Source organism: Ciona intestinalis, unplaced genomic scaffold, assembly GCF_000224145.3.
Source record: "Ciona intestinalis unplaced genomic scaffold, KH HT000074.2, whole genome shotgun sequence".
Lineage (NCBI taxonomy): Eukaryota > Metazoa > Chordata > Ascidiacea > Phlebobranchia > Cionidae > Ciona > Ciona intestinalis.
In genome coordinates, this window is record NW_004190396.2 from 35,099 (window position 1) to 50,313 (window position 15,215).

The following is a 15,215-nucleotide window of genomic DNA, read 5'->3' on the forward strand; positions in this document are numbered from 1 at the left end:
ATGTTTATGGTATTAATATTATTTCTATTGTTACCTTTCCCTGACGACGACATAATTTCCTTCTGCACGAGATGATACGGATATAATGTGTCTATGGGAAACTCAACGAACACCGGACCTTCGTCGTTAATATTTAATTAATCAAAGCTTAATTATTAATAAACCCGGTGTTACGCTGGTTTAATGTAAGTCGTGATAATGTTATTATAAAAGTTAAATGAAGCAAATAAAAAAGTTTGGATGAATAATTTATTATTTTATAAGCCAACCTGGGTTATAATAAATCCAGTGAATCTTAATACATAAAATAAATATTATAAAGTCATAAAAAAAATATAAGCACACAACATTGGTTATTCCGGGGGGGTACGAACATAACAACCCATGTCTATATATGGTACAAACATGGTGGAAATGTCCTTTTTTAGAAGGGTTCGGTTTAAACTAAAACCATATCCAGTGATGAGAGAAGTTAAAATGTAATAAAATATCCTCGGATGAAATATAATGTGCACGTGTGGTTAGATGGGGGAACAGGTTTAAATATAAAATATTATAAAACAACTTAAACTAGTTCAAAGCAATGAATCGTTATAGCTAATAAAAAGTAATATTATTATAATAAGACACATAATAACCTGGAGTTCCTGATTGAGCTTGTGATATAGCTTGTTGTAACGTTGGAATAATATCTCGGATCCTTTTAATGGTTGCCGTGTATTTACAAAGCGGTTTGAGTAACACCATTTGATCGATGTCTTGTAAAGCACCGCGACCTGTGGTTTTGGGGGTTGGGGTTTAATTATAAACTGTTGCAGCGATATTGTTATATTATTACTGTAATTAAAATATATATAAAGATTATTTAATGTTTCACCTGTTTCTGTGTATATTACTGTAAATAAGCGTGTGACAAGATTGTAATTATGATGTATAGTTGATGTTTAAAAATTTTAAAAAATTTAATCCCCCCCCCCCCCCCCCCCCCCCCAAATTTTTAAAAAACCATTTTTTTTGAATTCAATATGTCAACTGTTGCCAGACATATTTTAATTATAATTCAATACAATTTCACAATTAAAATTATAACTACTACTAAAACATCTGTTCCCTCAATTTAATACAAGTGTTATTAATCTGAATAACAAATAAAAAATAGTTATTGTTGAAAAATATCTTTGGTGTTATTTAATGTAATATGAAGACGACCTGTGAGACTTTAAAACCCCCCCCCCACCTTTTAATATAGAAGCGGCCGCACCCCCCATAAGCAGAAGTGGTGACTCAGCCATCTGTGCGTTCTTCACGGCGGTTATCGTGTTCGTTATCCCGGGTCCTGCTGTGACGGCTGCAACCCCTATTTTACCTACGATGTATAGGTGCAACGTTACCTTGGAAACGGGGGTGACATCATGTTTGCTTATATGAAGCCACCCCAGGGTCAATGCTCCGATGTTTTAACAAATATATCATTAATATTAATAAGATAAGCATCAAGTTAAACCTTGAAGCCATCACTGCCATGGTGGTATTGGGCAATACGTTTCTCTACATTTTGCAAAATATGCAAATTTCTATTTTAATTTAAATTGAATTTAACATCTGCCGAACAACAAGACATTATCAGGTTTTGTCATTTAAGTCTAACACCCTACATCATAAGCCTCTACCCCTCCCTCCCTCAATGACCATTCTAATCTTAATATTCAATGACATTGAAACACATTATGACATCACTCCTGCGAAAGTTTAAAACTGAGGGGGATAAACCATATGATGTCACCCCTGTTTTAAAAGTTGACGACACTGGTTATGGGGTGGACTCTAATATGATGAGACATGTGCCGGCAAGGTTTCCAGGCACCATTGCATAACACCCCAAGATACCACACCTGTACCCAATGACCACCCCTAGCAACACATACATTATAAACCACACCACCCACCACTCAGCCTTGCCACCGCATCAGCAGCGAACACGGCGGTCACTTCATGCCTCGTATCAACGACGCGGATCCCAAGTTTCTCCGATGCAACCAGTATGGGCGATATATGCCCGCCAATCAACGTGAAGATAAATTCAACTCCGTGAGCTTTCAACGTTTCAGCGACAATTTCACCTCCGTGTTGTTGGGAGTCTTTGTCAACCTGGATGACAATAAGAACCAGTAGTGGTTGGCTTGGATACAAAATTAAAATAACAAGTTTTTTATGCGGTGTTTAGAATAAAGTACTTAGGTAGGTCCAGGATGTGAAGTTCACTAGGATTATGGAAATTAATTCCCAGCGGAAAGCGAGAAATCGAAAAGGCAAGGACCACAATACCCTTGTGACATCACAGCAAGAGTAAAAAAGGCAACACGTTAGCCTCGTTAGGGTTAGTGGTTTAGTGGTTAGCACTTTTGTGGTAGCATCAGAAGTCCATGAAAGGTTTAGAAAAGAACACTGAACCCAAACTATACCCACGGGTTCTTCATTAGCACTATATGGGATTCTTAACAACAAACACAGCTACTGTTATACCTTATGCAAGAATTGGTAAATGAGTCCAAACTTTTGCACGAACAGACTCGCGCCGAACAACAAACCACCGATGATGAATACGAGAACATTCTGATAAAGAAGTTCCATTATGACGTTGTCCATTATATCGCCCATGTTAAACTAACTCTGAGGCAAAAACATTGAATTTTACGAATTAAAAGAATACTTGAGAAGTGTTTTAACCACTGACGTTTTGCTGCTAATTCCTTTTCTTCGTTGTTATAATTAGTTTAATCTTCGCTATCATATTCGAACATCTCAATAATGATTTATGGTAAGCCGTCTCAAACACCCGGTATCCAATTTCCCTGAGGTGCAAAGTCCGCAACAAAACAACAATCACGAATTTTATTTGATTTCTATATTTATTTCAATCCCAAGAAAGGGAAAGTACCCAACCTCACATATTCATGACGTCACAAGATTATTTTCAATAACTTATAACTAAATTAATTGTATTGGGGATTTAGCCGTCACACTTTGTTTGCTAATTTTACTAAAAAATAGTTTTTATCCGTAGTGTGTTTTAACGACTGTCGTTTTGCTGCTAAATCCCTTTTTTTATTGTTTTAATTAATTTGATCTTCGCTATCATATGCCAGGAGTTAAACATAATTTATGTTGGGTATTTTTAATATCAAATATTAATATATTGCTTGATATATCCCAACTTTTCGTGACCGCTAGACGGTGACAGAGAGCAACAGATTTCAAATTCTTGGCAATGATATTTTTTTGCAAAACTTTCAAAATCAAGGTTGATTTTAAACAAAGGGTTTTTCGCGTTCTTGGGATTCTTAAAGTTGCCTGCCTTGAACATTGGGTGCTACTGCGGGCTAATGCTGTAGACATAACAGAAGTAAATGACCCGTAATGGCTACAAAACAATCCAGCACGCAAACCAACCACCTGCACCTAACATGGGGTTTAAATAAATCGATTTTCTTCCGTGAGAAGCGAACGACTAGACAAAGTTAAGTGGGCCACAATTTTGACTCATTTAATAAAAACGACTCAAATTTTGTGTGAGACACAAATCGCTAACGACGCGAATTCTGATTCTAACTGGCATTTACATAAGGTATAATTACATAGTGACGTCACAATGCGAACATTCTTGTTCTAATTCCAGATTAACAATCAATTTCGCGAACTCGAAAGAATTTTCGAACAAATCTAGTTATTACTAAACTATCATAGAGGTCATGACATCACAATGATACCTTTGGCGTCATAATAGCTCTTATTTCGAAATAAAACATCGATTATAAACAAAACAACCAAAATTGTCACAAAACTAACATTTTGTAGAAAAACGTCGTTGGTTTTTCAAAACATGTGAAAATGTAACGTGCTTGAATGTGCATTTTGTGCGTTCAGTGCATTTTGTGCAACATACGGCTATAGAATTCATATATATTGTATGATATCTATGTTTCGGGGTCGGCAGTGTCCCAGATGTCATGTGGTTTAACAGCAGTCATGGAAACAATATAAACACCAAACAAAATGTGGAATTTTGTGAAAAAGAAATCGTGAAAAAAATAAATAAAGTGTTTGTGATCACAAACAAGATTGTTACGTCATAGTTCTTTACAATGGAGGTAGTTGCACACAGCGCCCAGCGCCGTCGTTACCATGGCGACCAACGTCGCGATCATTTATCTTGCTCATTAGCCCCATCGCGCGAATGGCTCATCACCTGCAGATATGTCGCTTGACGGTGCGCTGACACAGGTTGCACTTCACAGAGCAACACCACTGAAACTTGCATTCGCATTTCTCAACCACTCTCACACGGTATGTGCGAAACCCTCTCCCGCAGCACAATAACCCACACCCCTCAGGTCCAGAGGAATCCTTCTTACACTCCCTCCCCTTCGTCCCAGCGACACCGGTGCGTCGATTCTTGTCACAATAATCGGGCGACGAATCCAGGTAGACAAGGCTGGTGCTCCCCACTTCGTCATTCGACCTTCGAGGGCGGAGTTGTCCCCGGTTTGTGACTCGAACCTCGACCCCCCCGATATATTTTCTCATCAATTCGTCGCCGATTTCACGGAACCCAGGAACCTGCATCCAGCACGTCTTCAAACTGCACGACCCTGACACCCCATGGCACTTACAAGTTGGACGAGCCGATCTCACAACGACCTGCAAATATTCCAATGATGTCACAAACGATCTTGTTTAAGTCATAATGTTCTTAAATTTCAAAATTAGATCCCGTTCGGTGATTGGTCGGGACGAATTCCGGCCCCATAATTGGCCAATTGGTAACCTGACACGTGGTTGAAATTGACCAATCACAATTTCAGGATATTTTTCATAAAAATAGCGATCGTTAAATTCGACGCCACGGCTATATGGTCACGTGGTGGGAATTGCAGGTGTGTGACGTCACTTTAGTTTGATGAATCAAAAATCGATTGTGACGTAATAAGAGGCTTTATTAAACACAAGCTAATGTGACGTCACATACACTGCAATTATGAGTTTAATGTGACGTCATAATGCACTAAGTTCTAGATCTTGATGATTAATCGATGTTTCGGGAATCAAACACAATGGAACAATTGTCTAAGTGACGTAACACAACAACGATTGTCAAATCTACTTTGATATTTTGGTCTAGAATAATAAACAGAGAAATCGCGTTTGTACGCGATCGTCGCTAAAGCTCGATTCGCGATGTAGGGGAGTCGTTATCTATCTTACAACAACAACCCGGGGAGCTGAACCTCGCGGCGCACGATAAACGTTTATGACGTAACTATAATTGAAATATTTCGACTCTGGTTTACCCTCGGTGGGGTTCGAACTCGTACTCACCATTCGGCCAGCTTCGTTGTTGTGCATGTTCATTACTTTACGTTCCCGATCCTTACGACGTTTAGGGGAAATATTATCTCTTTCTCGAGCGTCGATAAATTCTCTGGCGAACCCGTAAGCGTATTCTGTGTTGTCTCCACATCCACCCCAACGCTGTAATGCATTTAAACTGGTTATATTTAAGTTTTATAAGTTACAATATTTATAATTTCACTCAAACCTCACGTACTTTGCTACGTCACACATTGCTACGTCACACCCATAACATAAACACTCCAACACATGTTTACACCATCGATTGTTTACATCATAATCTATTAGATCAAATCACCCAAAACCCCCTTAAGCCCCAACTTACCCCTAAGCCCCCTAAATAACCAGGGTAAGCCCCAAAACTAACCCCACACCCATATTAGTACTTACCCAGCTTGCATCCAGGCCCTCAGGTCTTGCCTTGTTGCCACATCCACAATTCTCGAGTTGTTCGTTCTTACAAGCTCTTGCCACAGCAACAACAACCCCAGCAGCGGATATTGCGTAAGTGAAAGCGGTCTCTTTACTCCCTGCGGGTGAATATTAATATATTAGTGACGTCATCAATATATTTGTGACGTCATTGTTACTATGGTAAAAATTTAAAGTTTATTTAAAAATCGCGTTCTCGCGGTTTCTAACTATCACAATTGTTGAAACTTGATATCCCTTGTTGCGTAACAATGGAGATTTAGTGTCGCATTGTGACAACACCATACGTCATAGAGTGAAGGAAACGTAACAAAGGAAATCGACGATCTGTTTATTTCAAGCTGTAAAGTGACGTAACAATTACCGCGTCTTCTCACGCGACAGCTGCGACTTCCCGACCGAAGATCAACTTTAATTTATTTCAAACTTTTCCAAGTTTTAATGAAATTCCGAGAAAACCGCTGGAATTAATCGAAAGCAAACAACCCCAATGACCCCGTGACCTTTGAACCCCCTCACCCACCAACCAATTACAGCCCGCATATAGACCACGTGGTTTAACACAATGCATAAGCATTGTTATGTAATAACAATATCTGTTTTTAAATAATCTTTTCCTCTGCTTTGTTCCCATGACACGGGTCGTTTATGACGTAACACACGGATCCTAAAATCGCGGATTCCGCGTCGAAAAATATTTAGAACACACCGGGCGTGTTTGCATTATTACGTCACTGGAGCGTAACAAAATAAATCGTTTAAACTTAAACCGCGATCCCGGTTTTAAAATATAGCGACTGTGACGTCATATGTGCATTGGAGCCCCCCTTTGTTTACAAGAATGTAAACTGTGACGTCATAAAAGAGATTTTTTTAATTATTTTTTGACATCGCGACTTGATCGAGAGCTATGACGTCAAGTTTAGAAACTTCCGATGTTTAATTGTTACATCACTCGTCGCTTTATGGTGATGAAGTCGTCGTGTTTTTACTGCGATGTTTAGTCTCCACGTAAGAAATACAACCTCTTGCACGGATTGTTGCGTCATAATAGGGTGGGTTAGCGCTCACTGAGGCGTGAACATGACCCCGTGACCCCGGGATATCAATTTAACAATAAATAATTGAAATATTTAAAGTTTTGAATCGAAGCTTTGCAGGTGTAGACCAACCGCTGATAAACATGGAGCTGTCAATCAAATAATCAGCCAAGCGTAAATGGGTAAGCTACGTCATTAAACGTGGTTTATTCGTCCCCAAACCCCGACATTAATTGCCAATTACGGCCCACCATGGAGGTTGGTTGGTTTATAATGGAGAAATATTAATTATTATTTTGACTGTTGTTGTTACAACTGGTATATTGTAACATTAGGAGCCCACATGTTAGTTATTTATATTTAACTATGTAAGCTTGGGATCACTTTATTACATTATTATAACATAAATATAATTCTATATATAAGACTGCACATTGTACCAATACTAAATTACTATTATTTTGCTGTCGTTGCTACCATGTTTAATGTTGTGTTTGATAAATACATCTTCTGGTATTTATAAACTACCAGAAGGTGTATTCCTAACATTGACTTTACGCTTAGCAACAACAATATATTTTCAATTTGAGTTGCTTTCTTGTTTGGATGGTCTATTTAGTTAAACGTTTTTATCAGAATAGCAATTCCATTGTAACTAACCTAACGAATCTATTGGTTGGCCAGTTTCAATGTAAACTTGACAACCCATATGTGAGGATTCTTCATTTAAATAAATTGTCATGTTTGTATTGAAACTGACCACAGACCCACGTTTTACTAATATACAGCCCCCACCACACCACCCACCTATTTTAAGAACTTTCCCGAACACACTACTGTCATCCACTGTTGAGCAATTCCATCTTTGGCCCCTGAATTGCCATTTACATTCATTAATCCCAATCCCAGCTCCTTCACTAACGTGTGCCATGTGGTTCGCGTATCTTTGGCACAAAGCCCGCTGGTTCCTGGACAATCCCTCCAACTGACCACATATTGGTTGCGTGCCAAGAACCATCGCGTCCATCATCGGGCGGGTGGCGATCGACCTGTGACGTCACAATGAATTTAGTGATGTCATGATAAAATGTATGATGTCATAATGAATCTATCCTCGCATGAATAATGAAAGAAGTTACAACACGGGTGTTCTGTTCCACACACACACGCCCACAGTAGATAAGATAAAACAAAACAGTTTACGGATTATGATGTCATAATGTGACAAATTCTATAACAGCGATTACACGCTCGATCGCGTATGTTACGTCATCATTGACACTTTCACGGTTGAATGCACACGATTTGTTCCCACGATCTTGTGTGACGTAACACTTCCATTGTTTAATCACAGTGGCAAACTTAACACTTAATCTGGGGCAGAGTCAGCTGCGCTCACGTCACAATAATAAGCAACTGTGACGTCACAAACCCGAATGTCGCGTCACCTCCGGTATTAAATTGCGAGAAATAAAATTTGATATTAACCCCCCCCCCTGGAGTTTATGCTTCGGTAAAATGTTATTTCCATATTATGACGTCACTGTAGGACGCGAATTATCGCGATCCGTCGCGAAAAGGAAACGACCAATTAAATAATCCGGTTCAGGTCACGTGGTGCGGAACGCAAACTTGGAGGTTGGGGGTTAAGGGGTTGGGGGGTTGGGGGGTTGAGGGGTTAGGAGTGGGTTGTCCCCTTGTCGCGGGAGTGTCTCTGTCTACGTCACAAATAGCTCAGTTACGAACGAATGAAGCGTAACATTGCAGAACACTTTGCGCGGCGCCGAAATCGCGATGTTCGAAATATTTACCGAAGCCATTCGCGATCAAACGAAGAATTTCAATTCCATTCAAACTTTGACAGTTTAAGCTTCGCGTTTCGGCTGACAAACAGAACTTCTTTTTCGAGTTTATTGAATTTGAATCGAGACGTTTATAATCCCCGCTTTTGATCGCTTACTTTACTTGAGATTAAAATATTTTAAAAGTTTCGCTCAGAAATAATCCTTCACAGAAATAAGTGATGCGTTGTTAAAGCTAAAAAGAGGTTACTATCCACCAAGTTACTGTCCGAAACATCTGCTGATCATGAGTTTAGTATCCAGACAGTAACTTGGTCTATCATCAGTGTAAAAGAGGTTACTATCCACCAAGTTACTGTCCGAAACATCTGCTGATCATGAGTTTAGTATCCAGACAGTAACTTGGTCCACCATCAGTGTAAAAGAGGTTACTATCCACCAAGTTACTGTCCGAAACATCTGCTGATCATGAGCACAAGCCAAAATATTAATTAAGCTTCAACGTACAGATTTATTGACCATTCATTACGAGAACCATATATTATTACGTCACAATATATCTTCACATCAAACGATACCGCCGGCTGTATTATAAGATGTCTATGTCGTGTTGCTGTGTTTTGAATGACTAAGGCCAATAATAGAGACCGAAATTTTGACTCGCCGTATAATAACCGTTTTAAATAGCTTCATAATTATAATAATTAAGATTTCTAACCAACAACACTTACCACCAAATTGAACAAGCTGGAGATATAAGGACAGCAATTAGTAAAACCAACATCGAGGAATTTGACTGCGTTCTGCGGGAATTCGATTCCATATTTCCGGCAACGATTCAAACTTTGACTCGAAGTATTCCAAAGCAACACAAAGTTATACAGAACTTACAAATCGAAACGAAATCTTAAATCTGCAATAAATAAACATCACTATGACGTCACAAACTGATCTTATGACATCACAAGCTAAACTTAATCCCGATTATTCTGCAACAATCGACTCAACAACACCTTATCGCGTCACAAACACTTCTGTCTGGCAGAACGCGACGCTTTCGTTTTATTCGCGCCAACTTTGCTTTTTTCCTTCGATCCTGGCGCGAGTTACGCCGACGCCCGCTGACCCTCCCCCCCCACAATGCCCATTATGTTTCACACTTACATTGTTGTTAAATACTAGAATCACGTGATACATAACCACCTTTGTTACGTATACCTACGTCACATTGACATCAATTATTTGATAACAATCGAAATTGTTTCGATCAAAGTTTCGCTTCGGGCGCGATTTGCGCGATTTTCGCGGCAAATGTTTCTAGAATGTTGAGTTTCCGTTATGTATTGTTACGTCACAATACGAAACAAATGTTACATCCCCTCCACCAGACGCGGCCTGTTCATCGTCACAATCAACCCTTTGATCTCACAATGCCCATTATGCTTTGATTAATGACGTATATGTGACGTCACATAGACCATAGTTACAACACATGGATCAAAAGTCTGAGATAATAGAGACTGTGACGTAACGACTGATGACGTAGGCTAGAATTACGTCACCTTGTAACTCCACAGGGGATCACGTGTTAAAATCGTCACTTCCGTCGCGATACGATGGGAACAATCACACCGACAATCACCATTATCGATTCATAATCATCCGGTTGTGACGTCACAATCCCTATTTATTTGAAAACAATTCAAGGAAATCTAGAAATAAATATAAATAGGAAATCGGGAAACATTGAATTATTTGAATCTTCCGGTTGAGTTTAATAATAATAAACCAAAGTCTATGCTTAAAGTAATATAACTGACTCGTGTTATTTTGTTCTTAATATTAACATGAACGTTCCGGTGCAGGGTGTTATTATATGCGGCCTGGTTGCGCTTTTAACGCAAAACTCGTGTTTATTTATCGTCGGTTGCCGCCGGCAGAATAAATCTAACATTGAAAATTCTTTGCTCGATTTTGTTGCGAGGTTGTACCACGTGGTATAATGGTCCCCACATTAGCACCATTATGACAAAATTCTAACATGCCTATGACGTAACAAGCGTGACGTCACGGCACTTTCGAAAACAAACAACAGCTTGAAATGATTTGTTTGGTTTGAAAGTTGATTCGAAAGTTGTGATTAAAAAACAAATAAAGAAATATCGACGCTGACCTGCGCTGAACAACGCTGGCTGTAGATATTTCGTTGTTTCTTCTATTTGCACACAAACCGAGCTACGCTGTAGTGTAAACGCAGATTAAAAGAACAAACAAAGAAAGTCAATTAAAAACTAGATTTAATTAAAAAGAACAAACAGAGAAATATCTACACAGAACCACGCTGGGTGTAAATATTTCTTTGTTTGTTCTTTTTACACCGAGGTTAGTTCCCAAACACCCGCATAACCAAATAAGTTCAAACACGCTTTTAACACGAAAATAATTCTCGCCCAAAATTTCGAAGATTCAAATTAATCTTCGCTCACAGTTAAGTTATAATCCCAAGTTCAAAGCGTGGATTACTAGCGTAGCGTTGCGTTGCGTAAACATTCGAATTAAGCTGATTTTTTACCAGAATCTTCTTAAGCGAGAAAATAATCCGGGAACACTGGAAAATATATTATCCGGCAACACTGTATGACGTAACAGACGAATATTATTCACGAATAATAAAAATTCTGGAACCTGACACTTCCTGTTTTCGTTGAAATTAAATTTAACGATTTGATTGGTCGGTTGGATCACGTGGGCTGTTATTGTGACGAAACAGACGATGCGGATTTTACGATTTCAATGGAATATCGCGATTGACGCGATATTCGAACAAATGAGTTGCAGTAGAGGATGTGACGTCATAAATTATGGGGTGGGGGGGTCGTAAAATATTTAGATGTTCTTCGTGACGTATTTACGACGCATCGTGTGTTAATTGACGCGTAACAATGGACAACAATGGTTCAAATGTTTGTCTCGAATTCAAGAAGTTTTTATTTACTGATTGTTACGTAGTGAAGTGGCATTGTTAGTTGATTGTTACGTCATAAACAGATATCAAAGGGCTCCCAGGTGCCCGTCGCGGGATAATTAGCATTGTCACGTCATATTTGCAATTCTAGAACCGAATTTGCAAGTGGCTCTTTAATCGCTGCAGCGAAACCGACCGCAATTGTATTGTGACGTCACAGAAGAAGATTTTCACATCGGTTTTGGCGAGTTCGCGCAGCTGGGGCAAGTTGGGTCAACAAGATGGTTCAGTGTTTAATAAGAGTGGGGTGTATGATGTCACAATGGTGTATGATGTCACAATGGGGTCACGCGCGACTTCGTGCACCCGATTGTCTCTTTCATGTGGTTATTGTGACGTAACTATTACTTTCACGGCGACATTCCATTAAAAATCAGCCACAAATAATCGCGGTTGAATCGCGATGTCTCCTTATTATAAATATAACCTGACATCGCGTTAATTACGCGTTGCATCGATGTCGAACAATGGATTACAATGGTTGCTCTTCGCGATGAACTTGTAACGTCACAGAGGCCGATTATAGACCGGAAGTGTTGCCGTGATGTAACAACCCCCATTATGTCGTCATTGATGGATTGTAATACGTCATAAAATAAAGATAAAACACAATGTTCCACCCATTGTTACGTTGATAATGAACAGACACATGATGAATGGTAGCACTGCATTGTGACGTCATAATTCAACGCTGCTGGATCGCGCTGCAAAACATTCGCCAACGTTATAATTATCTGTTTGTTCTTTCGATTGTTCGACAAATTAAATACAACTTTCATTATGACGTCACAAGTGAACAATCGAATACGCCACAATCAATGTTCGATTCCATTGTTACGAACCGCGATTATAGAAACCGCTATCATCAATAATATCATGTTTCTATGTCGGATAGAAATAATATAACTACACGCCCACGAAGGTCATGGGTCAGGGGGTTTCCCACGCTATTGTGACGTATATAAACATACATTGTTACAATTCGAATTCTAAGACTTCGACTTCGAAGCTTCCGCTATTTTCGCGTTTTCGCGACATTGGAAGACGCCATTGTGACAATGATTGTGACGTATTTCCGTCGCTACCATCGCACGAACGCCGACGTAACAATAGCTGTGTTTGTTACGTCATCAATAGAGGAATGTTTGGGGGCGTTGTGACGTCATAAGGGGGAGTTTTTGAATAGAAAGATTATTGACTGGAAACACTGAGGATTATTGACTGGAAACACTACATAGCGACATCGATTGCAATCGAACAAATAAATTTGTTTTTCGATTGTGACGTCAGAATCGGTTTCATCGTGTTGGAATTATCCGTTAAGAGCGATTGTGACGTCACAAGCTACGAGATCAATGAAACAATCGTAATTATTCGAATATTCGACTGTCATTGTGAGGTCACATTACTTATATTATGACGAAATAATTAAAATTATTAGTTTGAAATATTCAACAAATAATAAACGAGGAAACGAACAAAGGGGAGGCCGCTGTTAAACAATCAAGTTCGGGAATCTTAACAATTGAACATTCTAATATTGATTGTTAACAAAGTAAGCAACGCGATCGTATATTATCGAAATTAAATTTGAACAATCCGCGAACAATGGCTATTGTTCATCACAATAACAAACAATGGACCACGTGATCACTTTCCGACGGAAGTAATTGTCGTATTCGAGAATTTACAACAATTAACATTCTTGCAAACTAACTGTAACTTATTCATCATCGCGCGCCAATGATAGTCTTGATAACACGGGTGTTCTTACTCCTTAAACTTCTTTATTCGAATATTTATTCCTTTTAACCCAAATTATTTATTTATTTTATTCTTGGCGTCTTATAACAACTATTATTTTTGCTCCTACTCCCCATCACTCCCCATCACTTCACTTCACTTCGCCAAGCCAAGCTTACTTGCACTGTTTCTCCGTTTCTTCTACTTTTATAAGATAAATGTTTGTTGAGAGTTGAATTTTAGGTTTAGCAGCCAAACTTATATTCCAGTATTTTCGCTCGTAGGGTGTTTTAACGACTGTTGTTTTGCTGCTAATTCTCTTTAAATAATTTGAACTTTGCCATCGCCTTCTTGTTCTCGAATATTATTCGAACAAGACGTTTGTGACGTCATAATTGAAAGGAACCGGTGTCGCGGAATCCTTTGACGCAACAAAGGAAGACGCGCGACCGGAACACAAACTACTTGAAACAATGGACGCGACGAGTTTATACAGACACACGTCAGTTACGTCACAATAGCAAACAATATGGCGTCCAGTGACCTCTGTTTGACCCCGGATCAACAAATTTCGATAAAAAGTCGAAGTCGCGCTTAATCCAAAGAATAAATATAAAAGTTTGTGACGTCACAATAGAGAACATCTTCGCTAGCTGAAACATTGTGACGTCACAATAAAAATAAACCAAACAGCGTCTGAGAAACCACCACACGAGGCGCTACACCCATGCTTCAAAAATCGCGACATCGCGTCGCATTTTTAAAAAGTTGAGACCGCGAACCACCTGTGTTATGACGTCACAATACCGTGCAGACGACTTGGTTTGGAAATCGACACTACCGCTTAACTTCTGTGACGAAACAATATACGATTGTGACGTCAGTATTTAGTCTAATTCTAAAACTAAACCGAAAACTTTAAATTTTAATCCGAAATTTAATATCGATTTCAAACAAGCAACTAAGCGGGTATACAGCGACGTCTAGCGGTTGGAAAATAATGACTTGTTTGTTCAAGCGATCCCACGAAGACCACCAGCGTGGATTAAATCCTTCATTTACGACGGAACTCACGAACAAAGTCCCCCCGCTGTGGTAATCCTATAACTGACTCATAATAATAATGGCTTGTTCATAAATAACATTCCTCATTCTTCAACCCTGGATTCGAACGCAGGAACCCTAGTTCTCCAACCCTGTCCTGTATTCAAACCCAGGATCTCTGGTTCTCCAACCCTGGCATGGATTCGAACCCAGGATCCCTGGTTCTCCCACCCTGGCATGGATTAGAACCCAGGATCCCTAGTTCTCCAACCCTGTCCTGTATTCAAACCCAGGATCTCTGGTTCTCCAACCCTGGCATGGATTCGAACCCAGGATCTCTGGTTCTCCCACCCTGGCATGGATTAGAACCCAGGATCCCTAGTTCTCCAACCCTGGCCTGTATTCAAACCCAGGATCTCTGGTTCTCCAACCCTGGCCTGGATTCAAACCCAGGATCTCTGGTTCTCCAACCCTGGCCTGGATTCGAACCCAGGATCCCTGGTTCTCCCACCCTGGCCTGGATTAGAACCCAGGATCCCTGGTTCTCCAACCCTGGCCTGGATTCGAACCCAGGATCTCTGGTTCTCCAACCCTGGCCTGAATTCGAACCCAGGATCCCTGGGTCTCCAACCCTGACCTGGATTCGAACCCAGGATCCCTGGTTCTCCAACCCTGGCCAGGATTCGAACCCAGATCCTGGTTCTCCACCTGGCCAGATTC

The 15,215-nt window shown here is 39.8% G+C and overlaps 2 protein-coding genes across 2 annotated transcripts in view; both read right to left on the bottom strand.

The window, feature by feature from the left end:
- LOC101242740 (acetolactate synthase-like protein) overlaps nt 1–2,829 on the bottom strand; it is a gene marked incomplete in the record, with an annotated part of 4,871 nt that extends 2,042 nt beyond the window's left edge. Inside the window, 6 exon segments of the mRNA XM_026838298.1 lie at nt 35–118; nt 639–776; nt 1,238–1,366; nt 1,947–2,148; nt 2,524–2,670; nt 2,735–2,829. Coding sequence (XP_026694099.1) covers nt 35–118; nt 639–776; nt 1,238–1,366; nt 1,947–2,148; nt 2,524–2,658 — 688 coding nt within the window.
- Nucleotides 2,830–3,768: 939 nt separating this feature from the next.
- On the bottom strand, nt 3,769–9,597 carry wnt5 (Wnt signaling ligand). Its single transcript, NM_001032779.1, is given in 5 exon segments — nt 3,769–4,698; nt 5,377–5,529; nt 5,800–5,939; nt 7,689–7,930; nt 9,415–9,597. Coding segments are annotated over 5 exon segments (1,083 nt in total). The 5' UTR covers nt 9,507–9,597; the 3' UTR covers nt 3,769–4,242.
- Nucleotides 9,598–15,215: the final 5,618 nt, after the last annotated feature.